This window comes from Dermacentor andersoni, chromosome 5, assembly GCF_023375885.2.
Source record: "Dermacentor andersoni chromosome 5, qqDerAnde1_hic_scaffold, whole genome shotgun sequence".
In the NCBI taxonomy this organism is placed as follows: Eukaryota; Metazoa; Arthropoda; class Arachnida; order Ixodida; family Ixodidae; genus Dermacentor; species Dermacentor andersoni.
The window spans coordinates 46,941,066-46,959,957 of NC_092818.1; the positions used below are offsets into that span (position 1 = coordinate 46,941,066).

General features: G+C 46.1%; 1 protein-coding gene across 1 annotated transcript in view; it reads right to left on the reverse strand.

Moving 5' to 3' along the window:
* LOC126530315 (sperm-specific sodium:proton exchanger-like) overlaps positions 1-18,892 on the reverse strand; it is a 55,076-nt gene continuing 36,184 nt past the window's right edge. Inside the window, exons 11-17 of the mRNA XM_055070257.1 lie at positions 18,205-18,408; positions 16,009-16,221; positions 12,851-12,988; positions 10,662-10,787; positions 10,446-10,541; positions 9,113-9,292; positions 1-162 (exon numbers count right to left, since the gene is read on the reverse strand). Of these exons, the coding sequence (XP_054926232.1) occupies positions 1-162; positions 9,113-9,292; positions 10,446-10,541; positions 10,662-10,787; positions 12,851-12,988; positions 16,009-16,221; positions 18,205-18,408 (1,119 nt within the window). The remainder of the gene's footprint in view (positions 163-9,112; positions 9,293-10,445; positions 10,542-10,661; positions 10,788-12,850; positions 12,989-16,008; positions 16,222-18,204; positions 18,409-18,892) is intronic.

Genomic DNA, 18,892 nt, shown 5'->3' on the forward strand with positions numbered 1-18,892 from the left:
CTAAGATCGTGATATCCTACTTGCCTGGTATTTGGGATGTGTTTGTAGAACCAAGAGTCCTATATTTCTCGCAATGTATGCCCAGATGTCGTATAGAAAACTCGGTGCGTTCGTGAAGATTCCTATAGCTTCCATCACTCGTTCTCTTGGGATCATATAACCCTGAGGAAAAAAAGACACCTAGAAAAATCAGTGGTTATTTCGTGCGAAGGTTGCTCCAGGGCCCTTATTTATTAAAACTACGTTATTTACTATCAAAACTACGTTAGTACTTACGTTATTTACTATCAAAACTACGTTAGTACTAAAAAGCAACGTTAAAGAGAGTAATCAATGTTTTTGTATTTAGGTCGGCAAAATATAGAGAAGTCGTTCAAACTCAGGCACGAAATTAATTTTTTTCTCGCGGTTCATTCAGACGTCGTACCACCAAAAGCCTACTCAACCTGGCTCACTCGGACTTAAACTCGCCAAAGTTCTACACAGCCGAGCTCACGGGTCGCTCTGGGTCTCAGTGAGTCGAATCATGAGTGAGCATGCCGACCTATGCTTGTTAGTAAAGAGAATGTTGTGAATGATGAATGTGCCATATTTTGGTAATGTCTAAGCCGATATTTTATGAATGTCGCCGCCTTTGACGAAGATAGGTCCTCCTATCGAAACGTCGGCCAGCCTTTCTGAGGCACCTTATCCCTGTTTACAAGCTTTATGCCTAGACGAATAGTTTGCTTTTGATATTCTCTAAATAATTTGGCCAAACAAAATCACGTACTTATACGTTGCAGTGAAGTGTGGCTTTCTACTCATTCATGTTGCTCAATGTAACATACTGAAACTAGCCCAATTTCGTTATTTGCTTAATTGTGCGGCGAAATAATAATAACAATAATAATAATATACCTGCTGTAAATTTTTGTTGAGTGGCTTGCAAATGTTCAAGCAGAATAAATCAAACAGTATGACAAGATTCTATGTAATGTGCTCGAACTCATGTATATCATTATTAGGGGGAAAACAAAACAAAATAATTTACACACAATCAGATTGACGATAGGCAAGTAATATGATAAAAGTTTGATTTGAGCATGACTTTGCTCCATTGTAGTGTAGGGTTTCACAGGAGGTCCGGCCAGGTAAAGTCATAGTACAACCATTTTAAATCTTCTCCCTGACCAATACCACGGCGAAAAAGACTTGTTTGTGCACTAACGGAAATCTTGTTCGCAAAACATACAATTATTTTTTATCTGTGCAGGAGAAACCGTTCTTAAACCATACACAATGTGCGGCGTTCTAAGCAATGTGTTCTTTGGGTCCTATTGTAATGACAAATTACTTTTCTAGAGTGATCAGGGACAATCCGTAGTATGAGACGTCATGACAGCATCCCCATTTGCTGTTTTGCAATTACTTAAGGCGTGCTATTACACATACAAAAGAACGTGTGTAACAAATGATCTAGAAGTGGAAAGCTCTGGCGAAATTTTCTACGAACAACCATAAGAATGCGGCAGAATTAAATCGAAGCTGGGTAGGTTTGTTCTGCATCGTAGTATGTTGGCGCCTTGTGGCTGCTTCTGATCCAAAGCTAGACCCTATGCATGGTCAATAAAACACAGTTATTGCCAATACACACTGCGCGTCCTCGAATTCGCTTGTGACGCGAGGTTTGCTAAATTGTAATGACACGCAAAAAGTTTGCGAGTTGTTACTTTCTCGAAAATAAATTCTAAAAACGTTACTTACGGGTATCGTTTACATAATGACCTACTGAATAACCGCAGTATACCTGTAGCCTATGGAAGTACAATGAATAAGAATTACAATAAATAGAGTTAATGTGTGCCGGCAGGTTCAGGCAGAGCGCCGTCAACACGTACATGGTGGTCCTTTATAAAGGGGAACATGCGAGCGCGTGGCCTGTGCTCTGCGGAGGCTGCCTAGAGCACCAGCAACAGGTAGCAAGGGGAAGCACGTCCGCTTGTAGCGCCATCTACTGGTGGCCGGAGCAAGTAGACAAGCGGCTGCTGGACTGCCTCCCACTTCAGGTGTATGCGCAACAGGTGAGGCCTGAAATGCAGCGTCTGCTGCTAGCAAACCGCGCTTGGTACGCTAGCACACTGGAAGCGTTTAAGGACCAACATATGCCGGCTAGTTAATAAGCACTCCCAACGTATTTTAGTGCATAAGCATTTTTTGGCGAGTACCGCAGCAAGATCTGTCCGCCACGCGAAAAGCGTAAGGTATAATTGTACCTGCACAAAAATGCGTAATGTGCAAATTTACGACATGTAATCATTATAATGTATCATATATGTATCATAATGACAATTATAACATAATATATGTAGAGGAATGGCATCTTCATAAGCGATGAGGAAAAATTAAAGCATTGATTAGAGAGAACAACCATAGATATACATAGGGTCCACAGAAAATCCGCGGGGAAGCCTATACTTGGGGTGGAGCAACTTAAATTTGTGGGTGGGCCAACTTGAAATTTGGGAGTGGGTCAAGTTAAATTTCGGGGTGGGCCAAACCTAAAATTTGCGGGTGGGCCAGCTTAAAATTTGGAAGCGGGCCAAGTTCAAATTAGGGGGTGGGCCAAATTGAAATTGTGGGGTGGGCCAACTTGAATTTTGGGAGTTGGCCAAGTTAATCTTTGGGGGTGGGCCAAATTGAAATTTGGGGGTAGGCTTATGCTTTGACAACTCCAGTACAGTTTCTGCATACTTTTTCGTAGTACGGAGCTCTGGCTGCCCACTCCCCCCATAGCGTAAATAAACCTCACTTTATTCGGAAAGAGTGAACTCCAGGTGAAGCTTTAGGTAAATGAACCTAATTATTTCGTTAATTATTCAGGCATAGATATTTTTATAATAATATAATTTGCTTAATTACTTAATTAGGCATAGTTAACGTTATGACGGGGACGTCTGTATCGAATTAATAATTCAGATTACTGAATTAGGTCTAACTAATCTCAATGCACCCTTAATTATTCCTAATTAGGCTGCGTTGATTTAACAATTATTAACTCTCGATCAGTCTCATAATTTAACAAATATATTAGCCTCAGTACTCCTAACTACCTTGAATTAATCCCCGTTACGCTTAACTAATCTTATCGTAACTAATCTTTTTAGTCTTATTACCCAAACCCTTATACCTCAGTACTCACTATATATAGTAATAATCATAAATCTCATTAGTCATACGTAGTCATAAGGCATTCTCATATACATCTCCATATGACCTCATGTGTACATATGCATGCAGTGAATTGTGTAACGCGTTACAGACAGAAAAACAGACGGACGGACGGACAGAGCCACGAGGGAAGTAGCCCTAGAATGCTTAGGCATTAATATAGGTACGCCAGGAGTGCCTAATAAATACCGGGCTTATGTTGGTGATTCCACGTTCCCAGTGCGCTTCCGTACCAAACGCGGTGTGCCAGCAGCAGACATTGCGCTGCAGGCCCCGCTTCTTGCGCAACTGTGATGCCAGGAGAGGTGGGGTCCAGCTAGTTCTAGCTAAAACCCCTCAATTTTTCAAAAGTAGCGCCATTCTAAGATATTTCCGCCACCCCGCTCACCCTGGCGCGTCCTCCTCCACGCCTCCTGTCGCCCCAACCTCCTCCGCTCCCCCATTGGCCAATCTGTGTCACGTGGAAGCAGGCGCCGCGCTTTTGTAGATTTTTTTTTTTCCAGCGCGGAGCAGGCGCCGCGCTTTTGTATATTTTTTTCTTTCCAGCGCGCGCCGACCTCCATTGTTGGGCCTGGGCGACGAAAGTATGGCAGGCGGGCTGACGGAGTGCGTTAGCGTAATAGAGTGTGCAGGGCCGAGAACTTAATTGCGATGCCATGCTCCTGCGCCTGCGGTTGCCGCAACAGAACAGCGAGGGCAAAAAGCTTTTTGCTTTGCCGTCCGGCGGGCGCAACGCAAAAAGAAGTGTGGATTCGCAGGATCGGGCGGGCTGACTTCGAGGAAGTGCCAAAGAACGCACGGCTTAGTGAAGTAAAGGCCACGGCTACTCACAACCTCTTATTTTGAGCCTAGTGCACGCCTTCCGCTTCGAAAAAGTGTGTGTTCATGCTCTGCGTGGTTTTTAGCGCGTTGTTCGACTTTTTTTTTTCGAATGTGCTCTCTTTGTTTCATGTAGTTTCGTCTTGCGGTGAAATGCACGCATCTGCAGTCGGCCTGTGACAGAAAAGCGACCTTATTCAGGGTGTGTTTTGAGCTCCACCAGAAGTTAGCACATTCTCGACGCTTTTGCAAGGCTCACTATGACTTACGATGCAGTCTTTTAGCTTCGAATGTACGCCCGCATTTATATATTTGGTTTGTGGTGATTAACGTTTTTAACGTTCCGAAGCGACTAAAGCTAGGATGGAGGTCGTAGTGGATGGCTCCGGATAACTTTATCTAGCTCGCCTGGGGATGTTTAACGTGCACTTTGATCGTAAAGTCGTACGTGGGCCGGTAAATTCCTCGTTGGCGTTTCATAATACTCGCGCGCTAGCGCTGCTTCAGAAGTTGACACCTCGGTGCGATTGTATTCCTTCAATAAATTTTATTTACTAGTTGTAACAACTTGTCATTATTTCGTATTATTGACGGCGCCTCCAGGGCACCAAAGCGGAAACGGGAACACCAAAGCTAGAACCAGGGCTGGATGGGGCTCGCCGAAGCCTGTGCATGCCAAGAGGGTATAAGATCGCGGACAGCCAATTTTGTATGCGAACACTCCCTGCGACGCCTGCATTAGTGTAATGTTACGTGCTCTTCAGAGGCCTCCGTTAGCCATTACATGTGCCCTCCTGGAGCAGTACTTGTAAAAAAAAAACAATATATCGTCACGATTAGCAAAGCACCCCGCAATGAAAAAAAACGGCCCTGTTGCCAGGCATTGCTGACCGCACACAGCCGGAATCTCTCACAAAAGTGTCCTGCAGGTACGTGAATGAACCCTACGAAACCACGTACACATACTTTCACGCTGTCAACACCTGAAACTTTGGTAATTACGCGCGTGTTTGAGTACACCGCGTGCTTGCGTCGTGTTTCAGCAACACGAACTCTCAACGTCGCGCGCTTTACGCCTCAAATACGCCTTGAATAATGGTCATTTTCTCTATTTCTTCCGCAATTCCAACACGAAATTCTAAAGGCCAGTTACCGACTGACGAAGAAAGATCTCGATTAAAAAAACTGTTCCGCAGGGCTCGAACGAACTTTTCTGCGGATTTCCTCCCGTAGCGTGTTAAACGGGAAACACATGGTGCGATTTTGGGTGCGATCGGTCGTACGACCATGCGCATCGGCAGCAGCAGTCAACAGGTTTTCAACCAAATCCGCCGCACGCGGCGCCGAATCGCACGCCCCGCATGCGACCAACTCGCTGAATATTGTCGTGCGACTGCCGCATCGGTCGGGCGGCCGCAACCAATGACAGCGCCGGCAGCGCGAACGTCACGGCCACGTAGACCCGACGGGGCGGGGCCGGCGAGCAAGCGCCTCGCCGCTCCGATGTCTGTTTTTTTTTTTTTTTCTCCCTGGTCGAAACGAAGGCCTTTTTCGCCGGTGACGGCGGCACATAAATAAGCTGCAATTTGTTTCTGACACGAAATAACTGATAGAATAAAGTGGCCTCGAAAGAGTGCATGTTATAAAACGTTGTGCGATATAGTAAATACCGTATTTATTCGCGTATAACCCGCACCAAAATGTGAAAAAACGCGTTTAAAAAGTGGGGGTGCGGGTTATCTGCGAATTTTTTCCTTGGGAGGGGGGGGGGGTCGGCTTCACCGCAATGTGCGGCGGCCTCCCCGTGTAGTCCGCCATCCCCATCGTCATCGACGCTTGTCAAGCCGATGAAGGGCCAACGAAAGGCCAGCATTGTTGAGCCTCGCGTTAGGCGCTGTTTAGTGTACTTACCCCAGTTTGCACTGTTTGCCTGCTTTGTTTTGGCATCATGAGTGCGACTCGACGGCAGTGTTTCACAGCGAAAGAGAAGCTAAAGATTATAGCCGCTGCCGAAGAAATCGGCAACAGAGCTGCTGCAAGACAGCATGACGTCGACGAGTCGTGCATTCGCGACTGGAGGAAGAAAAAAAGAGAGTCTCGAAGCAACGAACCGGGACAGGCGAGCGTTTCGGGGTCCGAAGACTGGCGCGTACCCCCACCTCGAGACGCAGCTTGCGAAGTTCATTGAGGAGCAGAGAAGTCGTGGCCACGCTGTTTCGACTGAGATGGCGCAAATGGAAGCCCTGAAGTTGGCCCGGGAATTGAACATTCCACGCGAGTTTCGTGCAAGCCGTGGATGGCTTCAGCGCTTCATGCGAAGGCATGGATTTTCTATGCGGCGGCGAACAACCATGTGCCAGCGGCTTCCTGAAGCCTACGAGGAAAAGTTGTTGAACTTTCAACGATATGTGATCGCACTTCGGAAGGAGCACAGCTATTTGCTGTCTCAGGTGGGAAATGCTGACCAAACACCTGTGTACTTTGAGATGCCGATGGACACGACCATGGAAAAAAAGGGCTCCAAATCAGTCAGCGTGCTGACCGGCGGAAATGCCAAGCTGCGCTGCACAGTCATGCTATGCGCTTTGGCTGACGGCACGAAACTGCGCCCGTATGTCATTTTCAAACGCAAGACGCTACCTAGCATTCCACTGCCCCCAGGAATCGTTGTGCGTGCGGAAGAAAATTCGTGGATGAACAGTGGCCTAGTCGGTGACTGGCTTCGAGTAATCTGGGAGCGAAGACCAGGTGCCTTGCTGGCACGCCGGTCGATGCTCGTACTAGATTCCTTCAGAGGCCACTGCACTGATGCGGTGAAGGCTCGCCTTGCCGAGACCAGCACCGACCTCGTCATAATACCTGGCGGCATGACGTCCATGCTACAGCCACTCGACGTGTGCCTGAACAAGCCGTTCAAGGCACACGTGAAGCGGCTGTATGCCCAGTGGATGGCCGACGGCATTTACACCCTCACACCGACGGGACGCGTGCGAAGGCCTGATATTCCATTGCTGTGCCAGTGGATCGTGGATGCGTGGAAAGCGATACCGGCCGATTTGGTGCGCAAAAGCTTTAAAAAATGTGCGATCAGTAATAGTTTGGATGGTTCCGAGGACGACTACGTCTTTGAGAGTGGCGATGAAGCCTCGGATGGCAGTAGTGAGAGCGGCGACGATTAAGAATCGGATAACCAGTGACGTGGTGGCGGTCGTTTGAATAAATGTTCTGAAAACGAAATGATCACTGAGTGTGAGTTGCATCTTTCAGTTGCATCTTTCTAGCGCTCATTTTTTTTTTCAGGTAAACGTGCGGGTTATACGCGAGTTTTTTTTTTTTTTTTTCCGCCGAGTTCAAAGTTAGGGATGCGGGTTATACGCAGGGGCGGGTTATACGCGGGTAAATACGGTAGTTGGCGTGATTTGCAATCGGACGCGGTCAGCGCAGATGCGCCAGCAATCGTCTATACGAAGCGGCTCGCCTGACTGGCGTGTTTACTCATCGCTACTAACGGCACCGAGAAAACTAACCGTATTTTCACTTAAGAGAAACATAAATGTTCAGGCATTGATTGCGCTGATGAATTGAGGCGCTTTATTACGAGCTGCGGACGCATCGGCATGGGCCCTCGTCCTCGGATAGCCGGCCGGCGAGCTCGGCCTACACAGTCTCCTAGCGATCGCAAGCTCGCCTGGCATGCTCGTTCGCTTCCGTCGGCGCCAATGAAATCAAATGTGCTGCAAATTAAGCGTACGATAACTGTGTACACGTTGTGCCGACTAACATAGACGCTTCGTTATACGAGCTACAAGCGATCGTGTCACAAGCGCCACCGGTGTCGGATTCGATGGCCGAGCGAGCTGTGCCTGCCGGCTCCTATAGCCATCGGCGGCTGTCAAAGGAGCCGTTACTGCTGACGCGGCCTTGCGGAAACACGTCTACAGTGCTTGCATAGGCGTGTTTATATTGTCATCGTTTGTTTCAAACAAGAGAGCTGTGCAAATATGTTTGTTTTCACTTTCCGTTCGAAGTTACGCAGCATTCCGAGCTTCCACGCAGGGGCGCCGGTTCTGGGCGGAGCTACCCGCCGCTCGGTCATTCGTACCATGTGTCCCGAATCGCCGCATGCGGCAAGTCGCACACGACGCGCCGTACGACAGATCGCACGGAAAATCACACCATGTGTCTCCCGCTTTAGCCGTCTTCTGCTACGACCGGCCCACCACCGGCGGCGCCACCGTCGAGGCCGCGCCGAGCGGAGGAGGAGGGAAGCGAATGGCGCTACTTTGGGAGATTGAGGGGTTTTAGTTCTAGCAGGAATAACCAGGCGCACGGCCGCCTCGATCACGCGCGCACGGCGGGGCTTGTATTCATCGGTGGACTTTGTATTCATCGGTGGACTTTGTATTCATCGAGGTTTTCCGCCACTCTTCATCACGCAATACGTCCAAGGCGCCGCAAATCGCCTCGCGCGAAGCCATAGCAGGGGAGGCGAGGGGTCGGGCACGCGCGCCGCGGTGCGGCGAAAGGAGCGGGCACGCCTCTCTCCGCTATTACGCCCTCTCCGTCCGAATGGAACGGCCGGAGCAAGCCCCGCGGTGCGCGCGTGATCGAGCCGGCCGTGCCAGGCGTGGCCTGGTTATTCTGGCCGCCAATAGATGACGCCACGAGCGGACGTGTTTCCCCTTGCTGCCTGTTGCTGGCGCTCTAAGCCGCCTCCGCATAGCACGGGCCACGCGCTCGCGTGTTAATTTTCGTAAAGGACCACCCTGTACATCACGCATGTCTTGTTCAACGCCGACGCAGCGACAACCACACTGCATCCCGAATCACCGATGATACTCATACTGGACGAGTTGGAAAGAAGCGGTGTAATCAGCGCCACCAAAATGCGAAAACGAAGATGACTTTGGTTTCCATTGGAAGTAGCCGACGTTGACGGCACGACCTCGTGCTTAGCATTGCGCCGCCTTACCCAATATATTGGTCGCCACGTGTTGCCTTCTTTAAAGCAAGCCACTAATAAGTACGCAATCAAAACAGAAAACCTCAAATGGCAACTAGTGAAGGAGAAGCAAGCGCTTACGTTGACCTGCGTCTCGGCGATGACTCGCGTCATGGAGGGCTCCTCAGTTACGAGGCCGAGGTCACCGATGCAGGCGGGTGCGGGCACGTAGTCGACGAAGTAGCCCTCGTTGAAGAAGAAAAGCGTCGATGCCGAGTTGGGCAGGGCCCCGTCACCACGCTCGTCGTACTCACCCTCGATCTGCACAGGTCACCGATTAAAAAGAAAAGCTCATTGTGGCAATTCTCATAGGATGCGAATGGTATCATACCTGACATAGCAATAAATGATTAGCTCTGTTGCATTACTCCCTTGGACAACGCAGGCTATTGAGTTGTGCGGCTTTGTATCGCTCCACATTACAAACGTAGCAATAGCTGTGCTTGTGAGAAACAAAGCGTATGCTAAGCGAACTTCTAGGGCAGTTGATACTTGAAGAAAAGTTGTTCCATGTAGCATGGAAGGAAACGTGTGGGGTTTTGTGCCGAAGCACACGCTATTATAACCCTGAGGTGTGGCAGAAATGAGGTGTTCGCGTAGTGGGGTGTACCCAGCCATATCTTAGAAATTCGCTTTTGCAAAAGAACTCTCTCATTCGTATCATCTACACTTAGCACTGCTATTAATCGCACCGCGTGTCGGCGACCGTATCATTCAATGGTTGTCGACGTAAGAGCTTAACTTGACTTTTGCTTCACTGCAACCAATTCGCACGAGTTATCTTAGGTTTCAAAATTACTGGGTAGATAGTTTTGCTTGATTTTTAATAAAATATGTTCGACATTATTCCAGTTTCTTTACATAACAATTAAAATTTTGAATGCATAAAAGGGACACTTAAGGGAAAGCCTGGATTAGTGTAGACCAGCGAAACATTGAAAACATGTTTATCGTTATATTTCCTGCAATTCATTTATCACCCAAAAGTAAAATAAAATTCAAACTTCCAATTTGGACTTTAACGCCGGTAGCATTCTGCCGGTTTAGTAGTGTGACAATTATTTTATTTTCTTTAGTGCCTTGTTCACATTTCAGCGGTTACAACTCTACGCAGTTGTTTTCGACGAGTCAAATTCAGTCGCTGACTCTTTTAGAATGCAATGCATTCGATCTTCAGTGAGGAATAATTACTTAGGCCTGAGCAGACACCGGCAAAGTTTATGACGTCAAGGTAGGCTGGTGCTGGGACTTCGAGGCAGGTCGCCACCATGTTTTTCATTTTCGTTATCGGGCTTACCAAGTCTCTACTAACGTTAAGGGTGGCTTTTTTGTTTTGTGGAAAGGCAATTTACTAGTAAACCTGAAGATATAGTTCTATAAAGTGTTTCTTGGAAACCATTCGATTCGTGCATACCTTCAATATACCAGAATAGGTCAGTATAATGTCATTCTCTTCCTCCCTCTCCACGATGACTTCGGCTGGGGCGTAGGACATCGGTTTGATTTTGATCTAAAATACAAATGTTATGAACAGCTACGTTCAGTATAATCATAAAGCGAAGTAACATACTGAGCTCTTCATGCAGAGTCAACATAAAAACAACGGCATGGCTTAGCTGCATTTACTCACAGCTAAAAATTGGCGTATGCTGTCAGAGTTGATCCACGGAATGACCCTGAGCATCGCTATCGGTTTGTAGCTGGTGGGCAAGCTACATGCCTCGGAGAGGATGTACATGTGTCGATTGTGGACAGACTGCGAGTGAAAAGAAAAGCGGTTGAAGATGCGCGACGAGTTCTGGTCCTGTCCGTGTCGATCTGCGTCTGATGTCCTACTAGAGATATTGCTTCAATGAACAAAATGCTTCTTGCGTATACCTCGAAATTATAAGCAGCTTCACTCTACATACTCCCTGGAACTTGTATTCTGCATTATCAACCCTTGCAGTCATTAAACATTGTGTATTTTTTTCTGGGGGAGTGGCCAACACTTTGCAGAAAATATTTTCGACGAGTTGGACAAATATTGACACGTTGTAGTGACGGCGAAAAACCAGAGAGTACCAAAACTGTCAAAAAGTCTGACTTAATTGGACGAACTTGTGCCGAGAAAAACAAGCGACACTCAGAGCCCAACGATAGAGCCGAGCACGGTTTTCAGTCATTCCAAATGATATCTAGGGATCAAGTGCGACGGACATTTATGCATAACTAATCATACAGTCCAACACAATCATCGTTGCTGAAGTATGTTCTAGAATATAAGAGTACACCACTATTTGTAAAGCACTAGAAATATCATTGAACAAGATTCTCTCACTCTTGAACCACCGTCAACATTCGGGAAAATTCTGACCTAGGCAGGCACCTCTTGCGCCAAGTGATAACACTGCAAGCGTATACACGCGTGTGAATGTAGACGTGACGGCATAACGCGCAAAAGAACTGAAATAAAGAAATATCATAATTCAGAGGTATGACGCGTAAAAACCACAACACGCTTATAAGGTGCACCTTAGTCTGAGTATACGGATTGTTTCGAACGCCCGGGGTTTTTATTGTGCGACTAAACTTAAGCATACAAGCATTTCTGTAGTCCGCCCCAGTCAGAATGTGGCTGGCTCTGCCGGGATAGAACTCCTGGCCCTGACAGCGCAACGCCATTACCATTAATCTGTCACGGTGGGTCACAGCAGAAATATTTGCTAGAAATAGAACCACTGCTTCCAATTAGGTAGAAAGTCTTCTCATACCTGGAAGAACACTAACAGCAGTGAGTGAAAAAACAACACGTAAAATTTCTCGCCAGAGCCTTAGTAGGGTCCCGTTTTAGATACCATTGCTTTGTTATACTCACCGTAGCGAAGTGGTCTGTCCAAGTATTTTTCCTTAGCTTATCTTTTCATTCAGCGCGTTGATCTTATTTCGATGCAAACATCAAATAGCTCAATGAACGAAAAAGCTGTCGTCTGTCGTCTAGAGCAGCGAAACCGCACCTAAATTTCTATTGGCTGCTACGTCAGGTGACGTGCGCACCGTGGCGGAGCCGAGTGGGCGAATGGGAACAGCTGCCGCCACGCTGTCGACGCAGGCGTTGCGCGAAGGGCGAGTGCATCGCCGCGACGCCACGTCACCCTCGCTCTCGGGAGCCTGTCTTATCCGCGCGTTCCTTGCCCGCGCAAGCTTTCGCGTGCGTTCTAACTTCGCCTCTGTAATCGCTCTAAAACATCAATGCATAAAAATACAGAATAAATGCGAAAGGAAAGACGTGGGTTGTAGTTAGTTTTGAACCTACGATGCGATGCTCGGAAGTCGTGTGTCTCACCCACTGGGTAAAACAGGTGTTGGCCAGGCGTTTCAACGCGCTCACTTTGCCGCGAGATGTTCATAACTGGAAGGACCTCGCAGCGGCGCTAAATTTGACATAAATGCTCTCGCATTCACAACACACAAGAAGTGCTTAGGTATCGTCGGATTCTTTTTCTTGTCGCCACTATTCGAAACATTCAGAAGCAGGCTGCGCCTCCACCGCAACTCGAAGTGCTTAAATTTTGTATAAATGCACGGAAACTTGTTTGAAACCATGGAAACCAAGGACATCTCTACAGGTGAGTTCTGTGCTAGAGGAGTAATAGTTGAGTAATACGGAGGAATCTATTACTTAAGGATACTTGAGTAATACGCAGAAATTTAACCACCTGCTACTGCTCTTCGCAGCACGTATACGAGTTGAATATAACTGTTCACGAGCCTAGCCGGTAAAAAGTTGCGTAACGCGTGAACAGACTTAACCACACACGACCCCGTTAGTCGTCTTACCAAGCGCAGGCTCGCGTAGTCTTCAGAGTCTAGAACGCCGTCCCGCTGCATCTCGTTGATTTGCTTGCTCAGGTCGTTAAGTATCGTGGTGCTGGCCTGGCGGCTTCGGAACGAAACCATTATTCCTGGGAAGCGAGACTGCAGAAAGCCAGCAAAGGACTCCCCTGAAGAATCCACCCCAGCCGCAGAGGAACACAATAACTAGAGCTCGAGAAAGTTTTAACTAACTAACTGATTCCGATTCCCTGGTAAGAGGTGTTTTCCATTTGTCTTTGACGAGAATCGTTTCATCAAACTCCGACATCCTGAAACAGATTAACAAAGAAACCTCCAGCCGTAGCCGACGTGTGGTGCTCAAAGTCGTATAAGTAGCCTTGACGAAGACCTTATTCGAGATGTTGGCCCCAGGCTTTCTGTCCCTTCTCACTGTTTGTGGGTTACATTTGTTAACATAAATGCGGCAGTGTTTAAAAAAACGCCTTCTTTTAGAATTCAGAAACTAAGTCAAAGAACTGAAGTTGCAGAGTATAAATTTCATGTCCAGAAAATGTTTTCACGGCTCTACAGAAGCATTGACATCACAGCACATGTCTGCAGTACTGATTTACAGCTGGATTTTAACACTGAGACCCCACGGCAAATAAGCTATAGAGGGTGTCCCAGCTATCATGAACCAAGTTTTAAGAATGTGCAAATGCCGCGTAGCTGGACAGAAACAAGGTAATGTTTGCCGCCGCTTGGAGATACAGATTGTTTTTGCATTCCACCCGATTACATAATTTGTCTTAAATAATTAGTCAACTTCGCCAATATTAACATTAAATAAAAAGTGTAAGTGAGAAAACTCCCGATACAGCTTTCTGTTGCTCAGGACATGCTCCATAAAAGTGTTTTTCATGAACGTGAAGCAATCCCGCGAATAGACGCAAAATTTCCGCGTGGCTGGCCGCTCGAAGCACTTTGCGTGTATTCGCGCAAATTGATATGTTACGCATGAATCTCAAAAAATTTAGTAACATGGAAATACAGCTTTTGCAGAGTCCTTGTACACAACGTAACAAATTGACGTAAGATATGAAATGACATATCGAATTTGTCCGCTTTCAATTATCTAATGGATGCCGTTCACAGAACCGCGACATCTGTTCTTGATGCAGAGCTATGAATTTGTAAACTTCCTGCTTCTATTTTTTTCAAACTTTCGTATTTTTAAAAATCTTTAAAAGAAACTCAGGCCCTAAATCGAAATTCCGCTTCCAACAGTCACTAGAATTTAACTGTCTCTCTCAAATGCACCAAACTTCATTAAAATCGGTTCTGGGGTTATTTCAGAAAAACGGTTTTGCTTTTTAGATGTATTTGCATAGGCCGCGTCGGAGTTGGGCCCGAGCTAAAGCTTCCTTTTAAGAGGAAAATTTAACTCGGATGCTCCTATCTAAATACTTGTAAAAGGAGAATTTGTTTTTTGCGGCAACCACTGCACCGAATTTGGCGAGGTTTGTTGAATTGAAAAGAAAACTTAAAATCTAGTGACTGTTGCTTTCGATTTATTGACTTATGTCGTCAATTTGTTATTAAAAATTGGTAAAAACTGCAAATTTTCAGAAAACGAAAGTATTAAGTTTATAATTCTAACTCAGCAATGAAAAATGATATCACAATTCTATGAATTGCATATAATACTACGTCTAAAGCGGACAAAACTGATATGTGACACGGGAATCTCAAGAAATTTAGTAATATTGAAAATAGCTTTCGCACAGCCTTTGTACAAAACGCAACCACGTAAGATATAAATTGACATATTGAATTTCTCCGCTGTGAATGATCTAATGGATGCCGTTTAGAGAACCGGGATATCTGCTACTGATAAAGACCGATTAATTCGTAAACTTCGCGCTTCTATTTTCTTCGAACAATCGAATTTTTGGAAATTCCTTTAACAAAATTCAGGCCCTAAATCGAAATTCCGCTGCCAACAGTCACTAGAACTTATCTTTCCCTTTCAAACGCAACAGATTTCATTAAAATCGGTCAAGGGTTATCTCAGAAAAGCGTTTCTGCGTTTTACATGCATTTGAATAGGCCTCCGCGTCGTAGTTGAGCCCGAGCTACAGCCTCCTTTTAACACGCTGAGCCATCTAGTGGGGTACCAGATGTCCGCGCGTGGCCTCAAAAAAGAGAAGCGGGACGCGCCCATGCTTGCGAACACTGAGAATTGCTTCCTGAATTGCATCGACCGAGTGTCACATACGCAGTGACCCAAATTGGTGGGAGTTTCATCGAAGAGCGGTACACAAGTCCTGCATCTACTGTGATAAATGTCGGCAGGAAATACGTTCCTTGGAAGACTAACACGTACCAGTATGCACACACTGCGGCATGCTTAGTGACTCAAGTTGTTCCGACGGACGGTTTCGAAACCTGTTCCCTCAGCACAGCAACCTGATGCTCTAGACACTCGAACATGAACTACACAGTGACCGAGGTTGGCGGGAAAACGGTTAGATACAAGCATACTAACCTACATACATACATACATACATACATACATACATACATACATACATACATGCATGCATGCATGCATGCATGCATGCATACATACATACATACATACATACATACATACATACATACACACACGCATACACACATACATACATACATACATACATACATACATACATACATACATACATACATACATACATACATACATACATAGGCAAGCTTCGGACCATCCGCAAAATTCCCTAAGAATGCTAACGTATTAAAAACAACATAAGAATGGCTGACATACTGCACAATATGCTTTCTGGCTAATGCAGAAAATAATTTAAAGTTCATTTTCAAAATTAGTGGCATCTCAAATATATTCAGGGAATGTATTTCACTCTGTATTGTTCCGTCGAGATAAGCCGGTTTTTAAATGTTATTTTTATAAAGTTCGGTTTTAACACATTTTCCCGTAGCAACAGGTTCAACAAAAGAGAAAGTACCACGTCTAGTTTGCCTATCAAAATATTACAACTACTTATGTCGTTACGTTACATATGTTTTTAGACGGTGGGAGCGTTATCGTCCGCCATCAGTTTGATGGAGTTTGTAGCCGTTAGTGGTTGCGCTGCTCCTGTTATAACAGAGTAGCAGCCCACCTGGATCTCCGCGAGCTTCTGGAGGACGAGCAGTCGGTTGAGCGTGGCGCGGCCGCGGATCTCCATGGCAATGTCGGCCGACTCGACGAACTTCCAGACGTTCCTCTGGACCTCCTCCTCGCCGATGACGATGGCGTGACCGGCTTCGTACGCCGAGTAGATGACGGCGTCCAGGGCCCTGTGGATCAGCTCCGCACATTGGACCAGAAGCAGCTGCGATGCAATCGTAGGCACTTTTAGCCTTACACAACACGAAACAAAAATATTTCAGGGATCGTGCCGTACGAAAAAAAGGCAAAGCTCTTAGGGGAAGTTCCGCAAAGGTTTTTGAAGAGCAAAGCCAAGGTACGATGTTGCGGCACATATAAAATTTAATTGCAACGCAACGTTTGCCGGAGCCCCGCATTTGCTTTGCAACTGAATCATCAATGATTGTAAAATAAAAGTTACTTTCCGTATACCTCATCCAAACAGACAACGTAAATATGTTGTTCTTATTCCAGTAAATCATTTTTTTTTTTCGCAGGTCACGGTTGCGCGGCTTCTCGTTGGAGCTCAACTTGGTGCTTTTACGGCTGCGGTAGTGATAGCTGACGTCGTGATGCTGAACGAAGCCTGAATGAAAAGCGTCGCCAGAAACAACCGGCAATGAACGTGCTTAATCGAGACCGTGAGCCAGCAAACCGACGCGCAGAACTTCCGTAGGGAGTGAACACGCGTCTCTACAGCTTCGCTCTCATTACGCTATGTTAGACTAAAGAAATGAAGGAGCACGGTGGAGCCCATTTCCAACATAGGTTTGTTGGCCGAATACATTCAATTCACGTGTACAGGACTTGTTGCCGCGCTTATGTGAGCAACAACACGAAGCGCGTGGCACAGTGGTTGTGCATTGTAGCACATACTGAGCGCAACAGCACACACACATATATATATATGTATATATATATATATATATATATATATATATATATATATATGAACTTTTAGATTGGCACACCTTTGTGAAGAACCTTTTTAGTAACCAATTATTCTTCCTGTTTCCCTGTTTCCTGCTTAAAGCAGGGATGTGGGACGTGCAGTATTGAACATCCACAGATTTCACCGCAAAATACTGAAGAGAAATTCCCCTGTGACACGAGGTAGCTTTGGCACTCCTCAGCAAAGCGTCCACGCCTACGTTTACTTAAATTTACCACCTCCCGAGCTTCCAATCAAGTGCCCTCGTACTCGTCGGCACTCTCGCACACTGACTTCTTAGCAGAACATTTATGGCCTTTCCCGGACGTGTCTCTTCTGCAAACCTATGCTCTCTGGTCATAGACACGCTTGAAAAGTCGCAAATGCCGAAATTTTCAGGGCAGCTGTAACGTGTTTAAAGCAGCAGTGAAGCTTGTTTCAGGCTGAGATGCACAGCGAAGTATTAAGTCCACGAAAAGAATACGACCTGCTGCCGGAGCCTTTGCTCTAGCAATGGCCAGAAGGGCATAGGTAAAAAGAGGTGTTCAGCGGTACCTTCAGGACCGAATGCCCTGCACGTAGCAATTTGGGAGGCTATTTCTGTAGGCTACGCAGAAAAAGGTTGTCAATATCATGTAAAAAAAATGTTTTGATGTTTCATTTGCCAGATCCGTCATCTGAGGCTCATTGTGTATAAACAGTTTCGCTTTGGTGTGGCTTTTCGACTGCTCCTTGATGTGAAACTACCAAGAGGCGCAGACAAGGATATGGAAATATTTACGTTTTGCTGCGCTTAGCGTAGGTAATGCGATCTATCTGAACGAGAATTAATGCATTCACACACACACACGCGCACAAAATGCTACACACATTTTGTTGCTTCGGGTCTTGCATTTACAATAAACCTCGATGTAGCAAAATTGAGTGCAACGAAACAATCAACCGAAACAATAGTTTTATTGATCATAGCTAGCGGTTTATAAAGTGCCATGTATTTGTAAGTTCAATAGATTTAAGGGTTTCAAAGCGCGATTTCAGCACAAGAAAAGTTTGCCGCCGCCACGAAGGAAGGCTAAGGCACAACTTGGAAAGTGAACTGCATACGTCAATAGTCAAACAGTTCCAACCACGTGCGGTTCTTTACCAACGTGACACTCAGCTACGTATCCGAATATGTTGATGTGCTGCTGTTATGACAGCCGTCTCTGAGGCCATGTTCAGTCCGTTAACACGTACCTCGGCGTATTTGATGGCGTGCGTGAAGCGGGCGGAGATGACGACGATGAAGAGGATGCTGAGCATCTGTTCGTATTTTGGGCCCGCACTCACAAAATGCACGACCACGTGGACAAAGAACACCACGATGCACGACGCCAGTAGAATTAGGTCCAGCTTGTTGTAGTTGTCGAGGTTAACGATCTTCTGGCCGTACGCTGACAGCTGCAAATCCCCATGTATGCAGAAAAGCTTTCACCTCCAGAACTGTTGTTGACAATTACATTCACTCTCTCGGTAAATTTCGTGACGTTCGTCCATGATCGTTCGATCAAACCAGTGATTACACTTTTCACCGTATAAATGCATGGTCTACGTAAAGTCACATGTGGCTGGATACAAAAAGAAACGGCGCTCCCAAGGTCACAATGCAGGTAAGAAATGATGAGCACTACAACGGTCCTATGGTGTTTTAGTTTCAAAGCACGATGGACTTAAATAAGTGTTCATACACACACACGCACACAAAACTGGAATGTTAAGTGTGTAGGAATTTGGCGTGGTACTCCTGAAAAAAGATTAGCTCTGTAGTTGTAATTGCGCATGTGTCTTTTCTAACTTTCCAGTTTCCTTTTTCGTCAATTTGTGCCATGTTCACGCCATCCCTACCAAAGGCCAAATTCAGAAATCTTTGTGTTCGCAAATTGAA